Below are 23,037 nucleotides of genomic sequence, written 5' to 3'. Positions count from 1 at the left end.
CAGGTGTGCTTCTAGGGCGCAGATCAAGAGAGAAGCCGATGCAACAAGAGACTAAGAGCGAAACTAACCATCATAAGTGGCAGAATGGGAACTGCAGTCCGCGGTGGCCGTCCGAGGAGAAGAGGAAGTGGTGGTGGTGTCAGCGGCTCCAACGCCGCGGGCTAGAAAATGGGGACGGGGAATGCGACGGGGGCGAGGGGCGAGGGGCGAGGGACGAGGATCGAGGGCGATGGCTCGGATGGCGCTTTGACCTGGCCACGTCAAACCCAACCCCTTTGTATTCGACCGGACCGGACCGGACCGGGCCATCGGACATCTATAAAACATCTACAGCGGTCCAATTAGAATGGGCCTCTCGGCCCATACAATTCCTACAATTATCCATGTAACTAAATCAACAAGCATGCATCAATCCACGTGAGATCACATATACGAACAATGTTCTAACTATGCAGTTTAATTCAGAATCATTAGTATGTTAGTTATTTGCATGTCAGGCAGAAGATATTGGTGGCTACACAATACAACGAATTGGATCGCAAATCCATAATAATGCCCAGAGTGTTCCATTGTTCATGTCAACAAGACACTAAAATCTTAAGCGGTGGATAAACTTGCGCTGACAATATGCCATTTTACAGAGCTTTTGTCTCGATATCCATGTCTTAGTATCACCATCTCTTGGGCCATTTCACCAAGGCATCCTACAAGAACGTCAGTTGTGGCATGACAATGAAAGCATGTGAGGAGACGGGAAACCACAAAATGGACTCGGCAAAGGTGAGGGTGGGCTTTGAAGATTCAGGTGGACTTCCCGGCTCGTAGCTTCCAGGCACTCTGCACCATGTGTTTATTTTAATGGCGATGAATAGAACATGGTTGAGATTCGAGTTTCAGAGATGGAATTGGAGGGCTGAAGAACATACGATAAGCTCATCGTCTGAGTCATCCTTCCCATCTGAACTCGAATGATCTGGTGATTCTTCCTTTGATAACTTGTCATCCAACTCTTTTGATCCCACTTTTGTATCGACTCCCACTTCTGGGTCTGGTGAGGCTTCCTTCTCTTCAAGCCCATCTGAAGAAAAAGGGAAGCATCGACAACCAACGAGAAAAGATAACTGTTAGTGGCAAGGAAAATGTCATATAATTCCTGACAAATGCGGACGTACCAGTGACATCATTGAACATGGAGCGAGGGTGGATATCTGATACATCAGAGTCACCCCTACTGTCCAGACTAGAATCTGCATTACTGTTACTCTTTAACACGATTTTGCTTTTTTTCCCTACGTGTTTTTTGGTAGGACCTTTTTTCCTTGAGTTGGATGAGGAAGACCTGTCCATTTCTCCTTCCACTAAATAAGTTGTTTCACAGGCAAAGGGACAAAAAAAACAAGGATTATGCTTACTTCTTCCTTGTATCCTTATTTTTCTCTGAATCAGAATGGTAAATTTTGTTATTTATAGACTCAGGTGACCTGCAACAGCATCCAATGATTGAAAAAAGAACAATCAAACAGAAGCTACTATGAAGTAAAGTTCACATATTTGCTAATAATGGATGAACTTCCATACTTAAAGAGGAAAACACCGACATTTCTTGATGAGATGTTACTAATGCATAATCTCTATGACAGGAAGGTTATGGCCTTGAGCTTTTTAGGTTATGAATGAAAGAGAATAGCAAAGATGGACCTGCAGTTCTTTATATGTTATGTCAAGTGATCTGAGTATTTTGCAAACTTTCTATTAATTAAAACACAGTTACATAATATAATAATGGTAGGTGAACTCACTTGTCTTTCACTGCTTGTGTATGTCGAGTATTTTCTTTCTACAAATGACGGAACAAGCAACAACGTATCAAAAACTTTGATAATTCATGGATTAAAATGAGGTACAGAAAATAAAAACAAGTGCAAAGATCCAACCTTTCTAGGAGTGTGAATGTTACTGACAACTTCCCATTTTTCTTTGCCTAATTGAAGCACTTCAACATCACCATCGTCATAAAGTATCTATAACACAAGTAAACAGGTTAAAGAAAAGAAACTTCTAATTCATTTGAAATCTGAAATAATAATATAGGATTTAGATAGAACTAGCAACACAAGGACACAAAAAAGCATATAGACAAACAAGAGTCTGGTAAGGAAAAAAAATGGTATAAGTTGATTTGACGAAACATATATATGTGCAGAATCAGCATCCGCATGTAGGATCTCTACCTGTTGATCAGCCCACAATTATTTTTGACATTTAACCTGTGGGAGAAGTAATTACAATCACCTAATAGATGTAATTGAACTTCAAGGGAAATTCATTGTGGGACCGGATAGTTCCATATTTGGGAATAGTTTTTTCTTTCAAAGATAAAACACAAGTTTGAACCTATTAACTATGCAAGCATAACCAATTCATAGCACTGGCCTCAGACATTTCGATGATCCCAAAAGCACATCCACAACAATGAAAACTGCAACTTCAGTTGATTTTTACCGTATGTTTCTTCTTTTCTGAATCATAAGAATGTACAAGACCTTCATAGAACCTGGAAAAAGAAGCATCAGTTTCTGGTGAGAAAAATTAGAAATAAATGTTTTGAAATTTAATTTTTCTAGTACAATAGCTCTCTGTAATATGTAAAGTACATACTACTGTAATATACACAGCAAGATATTACATACTACTGTAATAAATATATTACATACTACTGTAATATACTCTCTTCATTAGATTGTTTGGCATGATCATTGTAATAGACACAGCAAGATTTACAGTAATATACCTACGTAAAAGTTTCATATGCTAAAAAATTTACCGTTTATCCAGTGGCCACCAAACCTTTATTCTTGATCCAACCAACTCAGCATCACTTATTTGACTTATGTGTGATGAACACTGCACACATAGATAGTAGGTTAATGTTATGACCTTTTAAATAGCAGAAAACTATAGTTTTATCTATGATAAAGGACGAAAGCTTAAAACAAATATCATACACAATTTTGGAGACATGCATGGTACTCATATGTACAAATGATTATAGACATGACACAGTATATAAAGACAAATGACTCATGCTTTACTGTCTTAACATGAATAAGACTCCATCCTCAAGAGTCAAACTCTAATAATAAAAGCATAGAGAAAGATATAGATGTGCTGCACCTTTGCTGAATCTTTATCTGCACAAACATTATCCTCAGGTTATGCTTCAGTAGTTATATATTTGATGATTAAGTGAAGAGTGGGTCACCTGTTGTTGTTTTTTTCTCATATCTTTTAGTTTTATGAATAGTATTAAGGAAATCAAGTGACATTACAAATTGGAATCCTGATCTTTAATGAATACAACAAAATATTCTACAGTCTTCTGATTATTTGACCGCATAGCAGTTTCATATTAACTAACTAGACACGAATTGACCTCAATGTAGTAATAATCTAAGCAATTATCATGCCCAAATTTCCAATTAATTTTCTGGATGTGTGTCCTGCATTTATTTACATCTAATGAGAAAGCTGTATTGGAGTGAATGCTATCTGTAGTTGTTTAGACTTTAGACAAATAAAGCTTCATACATTATTGCATGGAAATGGAGTAAGAGTGAGAAAGAAAGGTATAGCATGATAATAACTTTATGCAATATATTGGAACACAAGAATATGAATACTTACAAGAGGGTTATAAAGTGCTCAAAAACAAGAAGTTCTCCTTCCCTCTATGTTTATAAGTTTATAACAAAAATGTTTGATAACTATCTATCCTGCTAATACATGCAAATTACATGGGTGCGTAACAATTAGTTGTGGTGAACCTTTGCATCCGGTATCATCAATGTAATAATTTCCATGATGTAGACATAGCAGCTAAGAGCCTGTGAATGAATTTCAATAACTATACAAATATCTACAACAAAGGATATTAGCATTAAATTTATCAGGCATTTTTGGGACATCGGAATAACATGGTTCAGTCTCGATATTTTATCAGGCCTTTCGAACATGCATGGGGCAAGTGTTCAAGTTCCAGGCACTTTCGGGCCCAAGTTTGGTTCCCAGCCATGTTGGTCATAAGATATGAAGAACCAGTTCAATCCTATTAAAAAAGGAACAGTTCTATAAGGGTAACAAGTGTCTGGCCAGGATTAAAAGCATCGGTCACCAAAGAAAAGGATATGGTAAAGATACATCCAGGTCCAGCTAGAACAATGTCCTTAAACCAGAGGCCAGAAGTAAGATCATCTAGCCATCTATGTGAATAATTTGGTTTCTATAAGGACCATGCTTTAAAGTTTAGATTTCTTATGTTCTCTGTTTTCCTTCTTTTCTGGCAATTCACCAGCCAGCTAATTGTAAAAATAGCATGGCATGTCATCCAAACATAAAAGTACTACTTTACCAAGTACTAAAGTATTATACTCTAGGAGTACACTAATTATTTAGTGTAACGAATTATACCATCCTAGCATAGTATACATCAGTCTGGTAGTTCATTCCTACTGTGGAGATTTTACTATTAATTTGTATTTATTATATGCCATCTTAATCAAAGAAACATTAAAATTGGATAAACAAATACAATGTTTAAGAACTTATAATTCCCCCAATATATTGTGACTGAGGAACTAATCCTGCATTAAGCATGAAAAAATGAGACAACAATAATCACAATGCAAACCCCAGTAAACAGCACAGAGAATGATTATAAAGAAGAAAGGAAAAAAAAAAGCAGCACAGATTTAAATGATGGCCATATAAACTAAGTTGACATACCTTTTCTAAACCAGCAATGCTTCTTCTTTTACGCTTTTTAGTTAAACTAGTTAAGCTTTTGGATTGATCACCTTTCTTTCTGTTGTCTTCTGACAAGGCCAATTTCTGCAACATATACCATACCCACAATTTAAAGTAGCACAAGGTGATATGTTGCAAAGATGAAGTTTTACCTCTGGAGTACTGTTCAAAGCCTTTTCAACATGCAATCTGTCAGCAATTTTCCTTCCTTTTGTTGATGAGATACCTGGTGAGACTAGCAAGTGTGTAGTAGTTTCAGCCATGTCCTCAAATAAACTTTGTTCCACCAAAGAATGCACTGCCTCATCTTTGCCAAATGACCCTGGGGGAGAAACCTTTGTGTTTCCTTTTTGACCCTTTAATGAATTTGACCTATATGTGGAAACTGACCTTCTGCGTTTTGTAGCAGGCACAACAGCCTCAATGCTAGGTCCATCTTGTTTTTTCTTTGGAGATACCATATATTTCTCATCATTACTTTTATCAGCCATTTTTGCACTTTTGCATTCAATATCTGCTACCAAGTTGTCTATTTCTGTGGTTTGTACTCGTTCAAGATTGTCCAAATTTATTTCTCTTACAACTCCGAGAACATCAAAGTCATTTTCAAAATTTTCCAAAACAGAAGGTAAGTTATCCTTTTTCACAGCTTTCTTTTTCTTCTTCCTGGCTGCCTGAGATCTAAGAATTTCCATCATCTTCCCAAGAGGAACTTCACTGTCATCTCCATTATTCTCCTCCAAGACCATTTCATCCTTTGCAGCACCTGAATCACCCTAGAATTCCACATAGAAAGAAACTGGTAGAGTCACGATCAATATAAATTTGCAGATGGCGGAATTACTTTAATGAAAGATAACTATGCAAACTAATTTCCTCATAACTTTGATACACAGACCTTTTCCTCGTGTTCAAGTTTAAGAGCTTCAAAATGGGCCAAGGCACTATCACTAGTCAACCATGTCTGATTGTCATCATCCTAAAATGAAAATTGCACAATTAATATAGAAAAATTGTGGTATACAAAAAAGCTGCCGGTATATTTACAAATGGTTGGATAATTTATCAAATTCTAAATAAATAATTTTTATTTGAAGTTTGCCTCTTAAATGCTCCAGATGTATACTATACAATGGCTACATTAGTGAAAGCAATTTCTATTTAGGAGACCCTCCACCAGGCAAACAAAGAGAAGAATTCATCAGTTATCAAACAGTTGATTCTATTAGTTTTATCTTCCATAGCATCTATAAATGAAGGGATAAAAAGATAATGATTACATATGTCCATCAATTATGACAATTCAGCATTTAGATGAAAATTGATTTCAATATAATAAAGACAGGCAGTGAATGCAACATTGATGTTATGAAAGCCTGATGAATAACACAGATCCATAACAACCAGAATCATAATGTGACATGAATACTTTCTTCCTTGGCATCCAAGTTGAACATCAACAACTGGGGTGGATGCATAAGGGAGTTCACAACTATGTGATTGTACATCGTTCAAGCATGGTATATGCATCAAATATTCCACACACCAGCATCCATTCCCTCAATATTATACAGCCACTAAGAATGGATCCTTTAAGTTTGAATTGCTTGCCACATGTAGGTTACTTCTTGGATACACAACTTCCTAAGTATTCAATTATATTAAATTATCGACAAGATTGGAAATACTTAGGATGGTTAGAGATACTTTGTTGACACTTCAGCATCCATTCCATGAATATTATACAACCACTATGCATGGGTACTTTTAAGTCTGAATTGCTTGTCACATGTTGTAGGTTACTTCTTGGATACACAACTTCATAAGTATTCAATTATATTAAATTATCGACAAGATCGGAAATATTTAGGATAGTTAAAGATACTTTGTTGGCACTTCTCGTGAGAATTGTCTTTAAAGTCGACTTTCGATTTTAGATGAGATGAAAATATTCTTAGATTATTTAGTGTTGTTTGCATTAGGTATCATAATTAAAACAATGACCCTAATTAATTTATCACAAGTTCTAGCTAGAAGGCAAGCTTTGCTACAACAATAAGGTAGCTCCTAGGTCACCAAACTTCAAGTCTTTGTGATAGCCTCTCTGCTTATAGGTGTAAGATTATGTACATTAACCTCCCTTACACACTTTATAGCTGTCTATTCTATATTTTTAAATGTACTAATTACTTAAAACACAATCCATTATTTCAACAAAATAAAGCTCCTTACCATGTCCACAGAAAAAAAAAAATCTTTTTCATATGATATTTGTTTTGATTAATGATTTTTTCTCCTACCATAAGTTTCAAAAAATAACCATCGATGTTTATTCCCGATCCATGAAGAATGAATGCTTCCATTGAACATTATAAAGCATTAAGGACTGCTCACTCAGCCAGGAAATTAAAGTAAGTATGCGCAAATATGGAGACCATGATAACAAGAAGACTTACAATGATTCATTGGAATCCAGAAAAAAAGTGCATAAAGTAAAATTAGGACCTTGCTAATACAGAATTCTTGGGAAAGGTGGAAAAGTGTTTAACCGGGAAATACTAACCATGGCATTTTCATCTTTGCTTTTGTCAACAGGTTTGTATAACATACATGGCAAAGGAACGGTATCAAATCCTGAAACCTCCACCTTCTCGGACACTATTCTCTTCGCAATTGAGAGCCCAAGATCACATATAGCATGTACAGTCTGTATATCTCCCACCCAATGCAAAAATCAGTTCACAACACATAAAACATGGTAAAAGTGAATAAATAAAAAGAAGTTACAGGACTAAGTGGCAATTCAATGGAGTTTGTAGTACGAAATTGTTTTACAACATGAGAAAGCCATGGCAATAAATGGCTTAACAAATCACTTACATTTGATTTTAATCCATCAACTATATCCTCGGAGTTCTTAATACTGTGGAAGATAGAAAATATTGCATTATAACTCTCCTTTCTCTGGTTTGGAAAAGCACCAGATTGGCTACCTTCATCACCATGCAACAGCGAGGAAAGAAATAGATTCAACCGCCTGGAAGCTACAAAATATTAGCATAATATTTAAAAAAGTCTCTTAATCCTAATCTCCTAGACTGATAAGACCATGTAATGCTGGATTTATTATTGAAATCAGTACACAAATACTGTCATCTTTACTTCTTAATTTTCACACAATGATTAAAGGCAGCCAACCAGATTTAAGAAAAAAATGGTGCTCCCAATAAAGACTTTGTAAATAGATCATGCATAATGGGTCACCAGATAGAAATGGGATTCCTTCAGAAACTAACAATGTTTTACAAGAAGGTTCATATGTTATGAAATTATGAAAGACAATCACATCAAATTTCCGAAACATGTTACCCAATCCTCCAATACAGATTACTACACGGAGTGATGGAAAAGCTAGCATGAAGAAGGAGACTTTCATGATAAATAGCAAGGTCCAAATATGCAAATATCCAACAAGATCATGCAGTGACCCTAAATGAGCATATAATAGATCATACAAGTACAAGATTCAGGACAGATGCACAAATATTGATCATCAAATGTGACGTATAATAAAGAACAACTAGTTCAATTTTAAAAGGAAGTGACATACCAGTAGGTAGGCTCAAATGCCTGAACATCCATGCATTCATCAATGTTAGGACATGAAGGATCATGCGAAAGGGCATGGATCACATATGCAAGAATATATTCTGGATAAGCTGCTGTAGTGTTCATGTCAGATTGTGCAGAAAGTTGCCGCATCCGAACTTGCTGGCATATTTGTACAAGTTCAAGTAGACTTTGTTGACACTGGTGGAAAATATGATAAAAGGGTCTTATTTTAAAGAACAATGACTTTGTTCCAATGTATTGAATATTGATAAACCCAGACAAACAAAAGTCGGACCTCTTCATACTCTAGGGAGAGACGATCATTAATGTTGAGTAAGAAGGCACAAGCATACTTTGCGTCCAATTGCCGTTCCTTGATATACTGATGAACTTTGTTCAAGAACAATTTCCTAGATTGAGGATAGGCATCCTAAATCAATGATGTAGAAAAGTAAGTTCCAGTCAAGAATATAAACAAATAAAAGGCCTAATTTCTAGCATATACTTTAAAAAAGAAAAGAAAAATCATGTTGGTTTCTGCTATAACTGATAATCTACCTGTGAAATTCTTAAAGTCAAGTAAAAAATATCAGCAGGTATCTTCTGGTCCCAGTGTCTTGACAACCGAAGAACAGCTTTTGCTGAAGCAAGCCTCATATGAGCTTTATCAACATCACTGCAAGAAGATATTATACTCTAGCAGATAAATTTTGCCAAAAAAAAGGCCTCAAAATATGGCCTATATAGGATAAATAATTAGTAGTTTAATCAAGGTTCTAAATCTCGATCAAAAAAAGAAAAAAAGGAAACAAAACTAATAATAGAAGTATCGGGTGGCAGACTTACCACTGAGTACCCCGATTTTACTAGTCAAACCAGACGGTACACCCGCTAAGCTAACCATATCATATCAGGCAGTAAACAGTGTAAACCAAACAGTACAATAACCAATGGTCTGTGTTCTGGTTCATGGTTGGACCAGTAGATACCAGTCCCAAGCAATTAATACATCCAGTTTTTCAAACCTGAGTTATAATCATTACCTTGATATAATAACCTGTGCAATCTCCCCATAAGAAAGTATGTTCTTCAGAATTTCCAAAAGTTTTTCGATTCCTGGTCTCAAATGAGCATCTTTGGCAGGTAAATAGCTCTTAACCAATGTTTTGATGCCAAATATCTGCATAACGCAGGCAAAAGCATGACAAACATCAAAAATATATACACAAGGTACAAAGCTAGATTTTTGCTGCTAAAAGAATCCTAGTACTCTAGTGCAGAGGATTGAGTTTCCTTTACTAACCTTTATCAAACAGAGTTCAGACCTTTCACTCCATTCAGTATCATCTAAAGAAACTTCATCAGCCTTCTGCACAGAGAAGAAACATTAGACAGAACTTTTGAATCATTCAGAAATTAGAATGCATAGAACAATGTAAAACTGGGTCAGAAAGCCATACATTACTGCTCTGCAAGATTTTATTCATTATAAACTCCATAATTTCATCCTCTCTAGTTTCAAAAATTGGCATAGCAGTCTGTGCTATACATCCCAGAGATTGAAAAATGGCTGGCAAGTGTCTTCTCTCCTCCAGCATATCCACAAGCCTCTGTAAAGTCATTCAGAAAGTTCATTCAGTTTAGCTACCATCAGAAAGGGAGTTTTTATGAAGGGTAACCAATGCAACCTTGTATAGAACAGAGAGTGACTTGAGACCATCATCTTTAGTTATTGCTGCTATGGCTTGTACAGAATATTTTGCCTGCTTCCTGGTACCCTCTAGACATAGCCTTTCTAAAAGTAGTTCAACTGAACTGCAATTTATCGATTAACAATAAAATTGTGTGAATAGAATTCAAAGCTTTCACAAGGAGTAAAAAAGATAGATGGTAAAACCAAAACAAAGAACAAAAGTCACAGGTAAATTGTAAATTCAATAACAGGTGGCTAAGGTATACCTTGATGCCATCGTAAGTTGTTCACGAATAGTGCCGCCAGCCTTTGCCAAAACATGAGCAATGCCTTCTTTTATTATTTCATTGTCCTCTTTCAGAAGACGAATGAGATCTTCTTCACATCCAGCCAAAAGCAAGGGAGAGTAACATGCAATAACCTAAATATTTGAATTAAAGCTACAGAATTGATTTCCAAAGTAACAATTTTTCAGAAAGTCAGACAGGAATTTTTCCTGAAGAATGTTTTTGTATCATAAAATCAAAAATCCGGATATAAACAAGAGTTCAAAATCAGCAAAGTTCTCAATGTTGAGAATAACATAGCCTGAAATCAGCAAAATTCTCAATGTTGAAAATGGCGTGAAACTAGTTGCAAGTATCATTGACTTAATTAAGGTGCTTAATCCAATAAGGAGTATTTTCCTTGCTTAAATTACTAATTGAATTTGGAAACATCAGAATAGATTGTATTCCATCTTAGTAAATGCAGATGTTTTAAAGGGATAAACTACAAGTGCAAGAAAATTAGATTCAAACTATTCATACAGCTCATAACATCTGAATCTGAAATATAAGGCAGCAGTTAAAGTATATTCTACCGTAAGTAGGTTCATGCATGAAGAAATAAGTTTTGCATTTCCTGCAGATTGTTGTTCATCAGCTTCTGAGAGTATCTCCACGACGTACTCTTTGTTGAAGAGCAGGTATGAGCACTTCAAAGAAAGTGTACCCATAAAATCAAAGAGTGGATGCTCCTCTCCAAGGATCCTTAGCAAGTCATCCTGCAATATAGTTTAACATTTAACAGTTTCTCCTAATATCCATCTTGACATTAAGTTGACATGAAAATAATATGCTGCATATTATTTTCAGTATAGATATTCGAGTGAAGAAAAGCAACAAGTTCTAGCTTCAAACCATTTCAACAAAACACAGGATCCAACAATGTTATAATTGTTTCTAAAGCATACAAATAAATAATCTGAATGGTAATTACCCGACATGACCATGCTTGGTGTAGATGAGTGGATGGATCAAGAAGTGTTGTCAAGATTTTCCAAATATTGGCATCTTTTAGCTGATTGAGAAACTGAAAATTCTCCTCGGTCTTCACAGGGTCATTGAACAGGCGAGACATACCCTTGAAACAGCCAAAAATTCTTTTGTTGAGTTCAGCTGCATCTTCCTGCATTTTACCAAGACTGATTCTCAACAACATCATGAAATCAAACTAACATCACTGTAAGATTCCACTATATGCAAACCTGATATGTCTGTCTGAGAGACAGATACTTTTGCATTTCTTGCTGTAACCTGCAATCCAAGAGGAAATCACCTGAAATCCGTGGACAGACTATCACAAACTAGATAGTTCTATCTGAACAGAGAGACGATCACTTAACTACCATGCTGAAACTTATACAAACCTTTGTTTTTGTGCAAGAATCTGCTCAAGAGCTTTCACCTCAAATTTATCAAACACTGAGAAAGTTGTTACCCAATATTTCACCCTATCTTTTACTGAGAACTCAGGTGGGAACAAAGATCCACAAAGGATAAGTTCAATTGCCTCTGACCTGCAATACGTTGCATAAAACCTTAAATTCTCTCCGAAGACCAAGGCACTGTCGGTTGTACGATTATAAATACTTTCATGCACTTTTTTCTACAAATAGGAACATCTCACATCAATATGTCAAGGCAAAGCATCCCATGAACCTTGAAGCTCACAAGGGAAAAAAAACTAACAGTTTCTTACTAACTTATGTAGATGAAAATGGCAATATACCTCCAAATTATATCATGAACCACTAAAACAATAGTTCATCTTTGCAGCCACTCACTCCTAGGATGGCCATCATCTACGTTCATTATAATAATAAAACCATGTCTTAGATTTGTTTTACCGCAGATCCAGAAATAAAAAGTGAAAAGGCAAAATGTATTTACAATAATTGTAAATTACAAGTTTCAAATAGACCTAGGATCTATAAACCAGAAGTACAACCCCAAGTGACCCACATGACATACACCTATAACCAACTCTGTTCCAGATCATTGATCGTCATTGCTTTCGGGTTGATGGTAACTTTTGTTGCAGTGAGACGGATCCAAAGGCCACAATGGCGAGTACAACTAAGTCTCCACATATTTAATTTCCAGTGACTATTTTAATTTTTTTTCAGGGATAAATTGATGATTGATATGTTTTGAATCTCCAAAAGAAAAAACACAACAATAGTGAGCTTTATGGTTTTGGTGGTGAATTTTTTGGTTTTCCGAAACTTATGAATTACATCAAAAACAGAAGAAAAAAAAATTAAGAATCAATAAACCTTGACTATTGAAGATTACAAAAAAAAAATAACGAAAAGCTCAGACTTCAGGAGTATGTTATCATGTTTAATTATACAAAAACCTCTTTTTCTTGGTGATCACCTAACAAGATAATCACTGAAGCAACTTCTCTTAGCAGATTGCATTGGATTTATTAACTGTAATATCAAGTATACTTACCACAAAAGAAGCAAGGGCACGGTAAACAACGTAACTGCTAAAAATAATAACTTAATGAAGCCTCAATTATAATATTTTCAATTAATAAATGCTGATAGTCGATACTGAAATATACGTAACAAGAACCAGAAAATATCTTCAAAATAGAATCAATTTCTATTCAAAGCAATATATATATATAATCTCAACTTTATGAATTAACGAACTCAATTTTTAATTTCAAAGGGAATTTTTTGAGATCTTACAAAGTCTACCAATGTGCCAATCTGCATTTTTTTTATAATATTAACAATTCTTGTATGGAGAAGTTGCAAAGCTTCAAAAAGTATGAACCTAAAATATAATTTTGTAATAAGAAACAATCCCACAAATGACTAAAATAAGCAATTAAATCAATTCCTTCAAAATTCTTTGAAATCTAGTTAACCTACAAAAATTATTATTTGAAATTCTGGAAGCAGAATCGTTTTGCTTTGTATCAAAGTTTCTCATTTTTAACATAACAAAATGGATGCATAAGACTAAGCACATGATCTTGAAATGAAAAGAGCTAGAATATAGTTCGAAGAGTCAGAAAAGAGGTGGAGAATGTCTAAGGTGGTATTGATGATAGATAATAGTGCCAAAAAAGGTAGATGATTATGAACTCATCATTATTGCAGTTTGAGCATACATGACAAAGCAATAAAAAGTAGCAATGAAACATGCAGTAAAAGTATGATTAAGCACATGCCAATTGATATACAAAAGAAACTTTAATAATAAATATGCAAGTTAAGATTGCTTCTTTAGCAACCAGAACTATCAATACTTTGAATAAGATTCCTTTATCCATACCTAAAATCACGGTCATATAAACATCTCAATATCTTCCCAGGTATCCACTTATAATCCTCAATATGTATTGAACCATCAGAGCTCTTCAAGCAATAGAGTCGATGCAGATCAACTAGCCTCTCCAGGGTATATTTCTTTACAGTCAACTAAGACATTTTAACAAAGTTACAGGTCAACAAATCAATCATAAAATACAAAAGAATAGTTGTCAACAAGAGAAGAAATACAAACAGATTTGTCTCGGATACGCTCTGCCACTAGACTGGCAGTTTCGGGTGGAATGACATTTAATGATTGGCAAGCAACATCATAAACTGCAGCAACAACTTTCTTGCGAACATCTTCATCGTAGTCCAACACTCGATCAGAAAGTGCCTCTGGAAGATAAACATCACAATGCATATCACCAATTATTCCGAAGAATAATAAATTAGAAGATAAAATATACAGACAGATGGCCCCTTACTTATAATCTGGAGAGCCTCAGGATGGGAAGGATCTGAAATCAAGCAATTCTTCAAGTGTTCAATCACAGACAGGCGGACTTCCACTACTCTATCAGTCAATCTCTTTAAAAACTCCAGGAAGACTGGGTGAAAAGCTTCAGAGATAGGTACTTCAGCTAAAGAAAATAGATCTCCTAGTAGATGAACTGCTTTAAGCCGAATATCTAACTTATCTGTCTAAAGAATTTCAAAGTTTAAAAATCAGAATCATAAATAAAATAACCATCTAAAAAACCTTTAGAAAGCTTTCCAGTTGAATTTAATTATAGTGAGTTAAGCTAAGACGATGGAACTAAATAATGTAACATTCTCAGTATACCATCAAGGCTTACAAACTAAATAAATTCATAACAAAATATGCAACAGTTTTCTTTTGGTTATCCATCATAAATTTGATGTCTAAAAGGTGGCGACCAAGTAAAAAACTTCACTAACAATAAAAAGAAGTGACATCCTCAAAAGATATCATTAACATTAGAAGACAAACAAAGAGTTTATAACTTTAAGTAAGAATTCACAAACTTGGTTCTCATGGCTTACAAAAAGAAAGAAATAATATTTTAACATAATAAACAAATTAAAAATAATAAAATAATTAACAAAGATGGAAAGACAAGAAATGAATTTGGGCTGCCACATTGCAAGAAGTTATTTTGTGTGCAAATTTGTGTGTTCATACTTCATTATGCATTTCCTTCTTAGGCAATGTTTATTATATTATTAATAACATACTGACATCTTTAATTAATTCATAACTTTTTGAACGTGAAAATTTGAGATCCATCAAAGATGCGCAGAAGTATCTCGAAAATTAAGATCCATAAAAGGTGAGGCTAGTCCCTCTACGAACGAACATGTAGCTTCTTTCATACATGATTGGTTTGAAGACTTCATGAGACTGGATACACGAATATAATCTCTAATAGATGCCAAGAGTAATGCATCATTACATATGCCTTCACCCAGAAAACAAGTAGTCAACTGTAGTCATAAAATTGAAAATTTCCATGGAACATTTGATCAAGCTTTCTGATAGTTGTTTGGCACTAATACTAGTGAAAATTTCTTAAACGAGTGATGTGACACCTTGACAGTCCCACAACTAGAATTTTGGGAGGGTTGGCATGCCGTGATTAAAATGTTAGTGATAATATAGGTTTAAGCTTCTTAAGCCGTATGTTGAAGCCTATTTAACATAAGTTATTGAATTAATAGGTTATGTCAATTGTTTTAAATGGTCTAGAAGTAACACCAATAGTTCTTAATAAAGTTAACACGCATCAAGATGGGAATGATTGGTGTGTGTGACAAGACAAAGAACCACAGACTAATCCACCACTAGAATTACAGAGGTGATTTTGGATTTCATCTTACAACAGCACCAGAAATTCGTGTATGGACACTAGTTCCACATTAGGGAAAAAAGGATCACATTTACACGTACATAAGAGTTAGGAGTTTGATAACTTGAATAGTTGTAATAAGGCACTTTGAACAATGTTGGATGAGGATTATTAGGCTAGTAATTTACTTGAGTTCTGAAAAATGTGATATCAAAGGATTATTTCCCCACTGTATATGAGCCATGTTAGAAATCTTTGATTGCAATGATAGCAACATGGACAACGGCAGCAGCATGGTGAGCTTGTGGCACTCCTAAAATTCAATATTACTTATAGTGGATCATGGTGATCTAATGGAACCTATCAGAGAATGTCAATACTTTGAATAGGGGGATTGTACACCCCAAACAATCTCATGATAGATGTAACTAACATGTAGTCTGTGTTTGTGAATAATCATCCCTGAATTTCTCTGGAAAGGTCATGATTTGGGCTCAGGTCATGAAAGAAAATGGAGGCAATAAAAGATCCACACTATTGCTTGAATCAGGGTAATTTAGTCTGTATAGTGAGCTTGAGCAAAGTCATGATTTGAATAGAAAGATCCACCCTTGTGCTTGAGCACTCCTTCAAAATTCCCTTAAATCTTGAAAGAGTGTTACTCCAAATTCCCTTATTCTTGAAAGAGTGTAGAAGACAAACATGACAACCTCTGCTATAAGAAGCTATGTTCTGGAGCTAGAACCAACCAACACAACCCTAGTCTAAGGAGCTCACGTCATCTTATCAATGTGAATAACCACTCGCATGACACATGATATTGCTTAGCGAATGATTCACAGAACCATATTGACTTTAATTTACTAAAAAATCATAAATCACACTGAAGCTATTGACTTATAACTTTCCGATTTGCTAAATTTTAATAAAATTTTGCATGAGTTTTAGTTCACTGTTGACGAGATCAAAGTTTCCTATAAAAGTGCATTATTGCCAAGGTCAATGCCAAAGCTGGTATAGTTTATTATGTATCTGAGTTGAGATAGAATATAACCAGTCTGAAATATCCTAATTTCTAGGGGTTATACTACGCTGGGCAAATAAACAAGTGGGATTGGACAACTCCAACTGATCCAGGGTTATTCCAGTTTAAATAGTTCTTGATTGATTCCAATGAATTGCACTGATCCCAAGAGTTCGTACTCAATGATCCTACATCAATTCCACAAAACTGCAGATATCCTGACAGTATCCAGCAAGTTTACAATCACAAAGATTGTTGCTGATTTTGAACCTCGATTCTATCTTTCAAACCTTGGTTGGTAGCAACAGATACAACCTAGCCAAGTGTCCAAAAATTTCGCATGCGGAGAGGCAAGAGAAATCTATGCACATCTAACACCAAAAAGCAGTTCTAACTTCTAACAGAGTCCAAAAATTCAATGTCAGAGAAACATGGTGCTCAAAACTCAAAACAAACAGGACGAGAAAAGGATGACTTAGTACACAAGGCTCCCATCAACATGGGGTCCAAGAGGGTCAATGTATGCAATTGCGATCCTGTCAGAGCAAGCAACTGTTTGTTCTGTGATTCAAACTCAAATCATCCAAACAACAAAGGAGCTATGTTACCATACTACCAAGGCTCACCCTCATCATAAACAGGACATATGAAAGTTAGTTATGATTATAGTCAAGTTGAACCCCAGAAATAAGATATCGGTTGTATAGATTAAATATAAATGCTATATCAATTGTCAAATGTTGTTGGAAGTGGCATTTCAAAAAAGAACATAGTGAGAATAATCAGCAATATATAGTCAAGAGAATGGAAACATACCAACAACTCGCCTGTTATATAAGGAATTATGCCTGTAAGAATTTGGGGTGCACACTGATATATATCATAGATGACTTCATGATGATCAAGTGAACGATCCAAATAACTGTTGTCGTCAGACAGTGAAGACACAAGAAGCTGCACTATGCATGGTCCAAGTTTGTCTGCACAATGTTCTATAACATTCATTGCAAGCTTCCGTGCAGCCATAGAATACCCCTAGTGCCATAAATTATAAACATTTATTAAATAAGATATAAAAAAATGTTCCATAACTGAAAGGAAGAATCCAGTAGAATAAGAAGGATTACATTTTTTTTACGGCCCAAAGCTGAAAGTATGGTAGTTACAAGATTTTCCTGTACATCCTCACTTTCATCTAGAATAAGGATCATGATCGTTTGCATTGATGTAAGAATGTTTTGGGGATGATCATCGCTGCAAATTGTAAGTTATCATAAGTCAAGCAGATAGCAAATGATAAATATTCAGCTTGTTCAAAAGATGATTGCACACCAATTCTATTCATCCCTTGATAATATAATCCAACTGTATATACAGATGATACAAGCATTCAAAAATATATGATGTTAATTCTTAAGAGAACCAATTCTAAATATTACAATTCATACAATTAATGCTACAGAAATTTCATTGCTTTCTCCATCATGCAACAGGTGACCAAGTGTCGTATACAAAGTCCTTTGCTGTAACAGTGTAACCTGAAATTGATTTAGGTTGTCTAAGAGAGCATATATAATAGAAAATGGACAGGAAACCATAGACATACATAGAAGGGACTTTCTAAGGTGCAACTTGTGACAAAATGTCACCATCTTGTTTCACTATGGATGCGAATATCTATATTTCAGTTTGGATTAAATATTGTTTAGAGCCAACAGGAAAATCTGGAAGTTGCCATGCTTCCCAACCCAGCCTTAATAATTAAAACATGCAGGTTTATTAATGCAATAATCCTAGAGATACGAGTATGACTTTTACCTAGAAATTGTCCAGACAAGACACTTGGCTCTCATGATAAGAAAGGGCCAAACTTCTTTAGTCGGCAATCCCTACTATGCTGATAAGAAAGGGCCAAACTTCTTCAGGATCAGCAATATTTTTTTCCTGTGACACTTGGCTCTCATGAATCCTAAAATTGCTTCATAGGCCAACATAAACTTTCAACAAGATGCAAATTCAAATACAACTCGAAGAAAATCTGAATTGTTAGACCTTACAATTCCTAAAATCTACCAATTCGATCAGCTTTCTACCTTGATTTAGAAAAACCTTTTTCCTCAACAGTTTACGACTGATGCAAGTGTGTAACCATTAGCTATATGTTTTATATTACATCATAGTTTTTTGTTCTTCCCATGTGCTCTTCACATGAAATTGCTCAAGTGGGAATCCAGTACTGCACTGAATCTTGATTCTTTGTTGATTAACAAATGATGATTTACCACTCGTATAAGAACACCATTTAAAGTTTTTTATTTTTTTTCTATGCTTGAATAAGAATGAAATCTAATGGTAACTTTCTGATCTTTAGTTTGCCTTATCATCCTTGCACAGGTGGTAGGGAACAAAACAAGACACAATCTAATTACAAGGAAAATGTCTGCAAAGTCAAATGTTAACTCACCTGACAACAGAAACAAATGTTCTGAACATTTCATGTATGAGATCATTACATTCAAGATCCAACATTACAACACATGACCTGTATTTAGCAAGAGTCTCCAGGATAACAACCCTTCTCCCATACGATGGACTGCTAATATCACCTAATCCAGCAAAAGTCCCAACAATCAAATGAAACATATCCTGCAAGAACAAATTTCAATCAGAAAGAAAGAGATCAAAATGTAATTCAGCATGAACACTATTTTATTTTTAAACTCCAATGCAAAAATTCTCTACACAGTAAGATAACAACCCTCAGAACATCATCACTGTAAGGAGCTTCTGGTGCCGTTATTCGGGTGGCTTCACAAGCACAAGTTGCTACGAGAACTTTGACATCTCGATCTTGATGTGTCAACAATTCTTTTTTTGCAATTGCATTAAGAAAAGACTGAATCGAGTCCAAGATTGAAGGCTCTGGTGACTGCTCCATCTCAGATAGACAATTTTCAGCTTGCTACACATCCAAATGAAAATAATTAGTTGACAACTTGAATCTCCACTTGCATTATTGCAGAGGGAAGCATTGACAACACCTTAAAGATTGATTATTTCATAGTAAAGCTAAAGGAAAGACCAGAGCCTGAACTCACAAACATGGGGCTTGGAGAGGTTCAATGTACATAGTCTTGCCTCTAGGAGCAAAGAAGCATAAAAATCAATTTTTCAAATGAACAGAAGGTGAAACACACTAAAACAACTGGAGAAAGCCAAAGCCCAAATCATGTTACTTCTTTTTAAGTTCTAATTACTTGGTGTCACCAAGATGAGGATATTGATGATTGTTTGGTTACAGAAAGAGAAAGATAAGCAATGTTTCAATCTGTGAACAATTAGATATAGTTCCAACGGATGATAAAATGAGAATGAAGCCATTCGATATGTTATATCAGAATGTACTAAGGATACTTATAGTTGCCTCGGTTAGACAATTTGAGTTGATTACAACTAGTGGTGTGAGAATTAGAGGAAAACCTAAATATTTGATAACTCTTAGCTTGACTAGTGGTATTTCTTTAAATAAAGATTAATGATAAGAAACAGTCAATATAGTCAACTCCAAATAGTTTTGGGCATTGTGATTCTTGTTCAAGTGACCTTAATGTACCATGTACGGCTTAGTAAGAGTTATCAGATGTATACATGTGAAGAGTTCTGTACTGATCATCTTTTACTTGAGTGAGTAGACTCAATAAGGCCAAGACACATAGTGTCAGGTTATAACCCAAAATCAACCTGAATTTCAATTCTCTCACCCGGACTTGGTTTACTTCAAATGAATCGCATTATGGGTTGTTGTCTTATAGCATGGTATAAATTTTTGCTTAAGCAAAAAAGCCCTTGATAGATCTAATTTCTAATTCGGTTAAGCCCATGAGAACTACAATATTCAACATATCCAAGTTCTTTGAAAATCTCCCAAACAGTTGTTGTTAGGCAAAAATCATTGTGCCAATTTCCAAGTTAACTGGAATTATATTACTTTACAATCACATTCAAAAGCCCTATTTTTTCCTGCACTTTTCTTGAGACCTGAAATACTAAAAGGAAATCTTTTTCCTCAAGGCATGCAAAGAAGAAAAGGATAATGGTGAAACCACTATCGACCATTAATTATCATTTATATTGTTGACTGTTTGAGAAAAATCAATTGGATTGCTTTATATATGAGCCTTTAAATGACAAATGGACAATTCCTATGCTTGTTCAAGTTCTAGTTAAAATTTTAACGTTAAAAATAGTCCTTAATCAGGTTATCAATCTTATTAACCAAAATGAACCGCTATGTAATGTTAACTTTTTTGCTTATGCATATTCAGTTAACATGTGTCAATAATAACGCAAAAGTTTGCAGATATGCACTATGATTCCTTATAATAGTCTTATATCGAGTATGGGCAGGGCTATGGCTTTGGTTAATGAATGTTGCTACTATCCGAAAGAGAACTTTCAAATACTAGCTTGGTGCTTCGCCCACATGCTTTTTGGACACTGTTCATGTCAAACATGATATCATAGCTATAAAGGCTTGTGGTATGTGGACCACATTGGAACACGCTATGCATCTCCATGAATGTCCATCAAAGCAAAGTGAGTGTGAACTAAAACTCTGGTCAGTTGTCCTGTCACCAATCACAACAGTACACCTCTCAAAGATTAAAGACTAAACTTACAAACTGATAACAACTCTGGATGGAATCAGACTGAATTTTTTATTAGAAATTAGAAACAACAATGCAGAACCATATGCTACGCCTGAGTTCAAAGTATATTAAAAAAAGGTTTATGGGAGAGGAAGATTGTTGTTGTGATCACCCTTGAACGCAATTAGCCAGACAGTTAAACATCCAGATATCAAGTATAGCTCATCACCAACAAAAATCCTGAGGTAGCACAGAAAGTGAATCTATACTTCGTAATCTTTCTGCCAATAAGTTAAAACCTAAGTACATCCATGATGCATTCATCAAATCTCAGAAAGTTGACTGGTAAAACAATATCGCAAAACCGCTGATGAAACCAACCTATTTAAACACTCCAATATAACTGATGCAATTGCAAAGATATCTATTAGTCAGATCAAGGAAAATGTTCCAATGATCTTCTTCAGAAGGTCTGGGCTCTTCCAACTTTGATTTCTAGGTTAATGAAAATAAAGTTATGCGCTCCACAGGAAGTCAAGAATGGTATTAAAGAACACATTTTTCGCTACAATTAAAAACCCTTGCATCGAAAGATGCAAACTTTCTAATCTGAAACACGCCAAGACCACATTTTCGTTAACCAAAACGTGACTGGGTTCCAAAATCTCCGTTCAGCTCCACTTCCCAGCCGATACAAACCCTAATTCCAGCCTCGTGCGACTGCTCGACTCCAAAACCCTAGAAACCACGACCTAGAACAAGAACGACCCGACGCAAAAGCTCTCAAGGTTCGAGTTAGGATACCGACCTTAAGCAGCTTGATTAGGGCGTCCTTCGACGCGGGAGGGTTCTGAAGCTTCGATCCCACCTCCTTCAGCTGCTGCTGAAGCTTCTGCGCCATTTCTGCCCGTCGGACCGCGACGAAGCGGGCGCTGGCAGCTCGTTGTCCTTGCTCCTCTTCTTCTTCTTCTAGGTTTTCCGCTATCCCCCCGGTTCAAAATACCCCGACACGGCGAGATCGGGATGATGGGGGAAACAGGGGGAGGTGTAATGGGAACTGAGCTGGCCCGATCTTTTCGATCGCACGGAGAGAAAGAGAGATCACGAGGACCCAAAGGCTTAGCCATCGGGGCTTTGCCAGCGGCCGAGGATATGCCATGTTTCTACCCAACAGCATACAGGAGATCATCAACTTTCCTGGCGACACGTGTTATATTTCGAATTTGACTTGGCCGTTTTTGCAAATCGCCCCCTTTACTTCCACAATATTACCGGAGAGGCGTTGACGAAGCCTTGTCAAACGTACGCAATTGCCCCCTTCTCTTGGCTGATATTACCTGAATAGCCCTCGCGACTCGTTTGACCTAATAAATAAATGAAGAGAAACATCAACCATATGCTAATTAAATGTGACAAGCACTTAAAATACATTAATTTGATCCACGGAAAATGTGACTAACTACTACGCATAGATATGAGGTAAAAAGAAAAAAAGAAGTGAATTTAAAGAAAATTCACTTTGGAGATTAAATCGCTTTATAGCATAATGACAACAAAGCAAAATCAATGAATTAATTTACTCTTTGAACTATGAACCAATTTATCTCCCGTGGTATTGTTAGGGAGAGTTAAGCTATGACAAATACGAAATATCCTTCAAAAACTATTAAAGAATATAAAAAGGAGATACTCCTACAACTAATTTTGTTAGAACACCACAGAGATACTTCAATTTCATGGTTGAAAGCTTTCTGGATCAATCTCATAACCAGTAGAAGTCAAGCTCATAG

At 35.6% G+C, this 23,037-nt stretch overlaps 1 protein-coding gene across 2 annotated transcripts; it reads right to left on the bottom strand.

The window, feature by feature from the left end:
- Positions 1 to 430: 430 nt before the first annotated feature.
- On the bottom strand, positions 431 to 22,361 carry LOC103997765 (sister chromatid cohesion protein PDS5 homolog A). Of its 2 annotated transcripts, none has more exons than XM_009419093.3 (33): positions 22,056 to 22,361; positions 19,357 to 19,560; positions 19,063 to 19,244; positions 17,726 to 17,852; positions 17,415 to 17,633; positions 14,192 to 14,408; positions 13,957 to 14,102; positions 13,726 to 13,871; positions 11,799 to 11,948; positions 11,637 to 11,685; positions 11,369 to 11,557; positions 10,971 to 11,153; positions 10,375 to 10,529; positions 10,104 to 10,230; positions 9,876 to 10,025; positions 9,719 to 9,784; positions 9,459 to 9,595; positions 8,974 to 9,091; positions 8,711 to 8,845; positions 8,414 to 8,613; positions 7,684 to 7,840; positions 7,367 to 7,510; positions 5,702 to 5,782; positions 4,956 to 5,579; positions 4,783 to 4,887; positions 2,825 to 2,904; positions 2,503 to 2,554; positions 1,935 to 2,021; positions 1,800 to 1,837; positions 1,413 to 1,481; positions 1,173 to 1,339; positions 927 to 1,078; positions 431 to 837 (listed from the first exon to the last, which is right to left on the bottom strand). In XM_009419093.3, exons 1-33 carry the CDS (start codon positions 22,146 to 22,148, stop codon positions 802 to 804), a joined length of 4,785 nt encoding a protein of 1,594 aa, XP_009417368.2. In that variant the 5' UTR covers positions 22,149 to 22,361; the 3' UTR covers positions 431 to 801. The 2 variants fall into 2 exon arrangements, with proteins under 2 accessions (XP_009417368.2, XP_009417369.2); XM_009419094.3 differs by having other exon boundaries at positions 9,719 to 9,781; positions 22,056 to 22,343.
- Positions 22,362 to 23,037: the final 676 nt, after the last annotated feature.

The sequence above is a fragment of the Musa acuminata genome, chromosome BXJ1-9 (assembly GCF_036884655.1).
Source record: "Musa acuminata AAA Group cultivar baxijiao chromosome BXJ1-9, Cavendish_Baxijiao_AAA, whole genome shotgun sequence".
Taxonomy (NCBI): domain Eukaryota; kingdom Viridiplantae; phylum Streptophyta; class Magnoliopsida; order Zingiberales; family Musaceae; genus Musa; species Musa acuminata.
The sequence above is the reverse complement of the archived record's forward strand: the minus strand, read 5'-3'. Positions and strand labels throughout refer to the sequence as shown.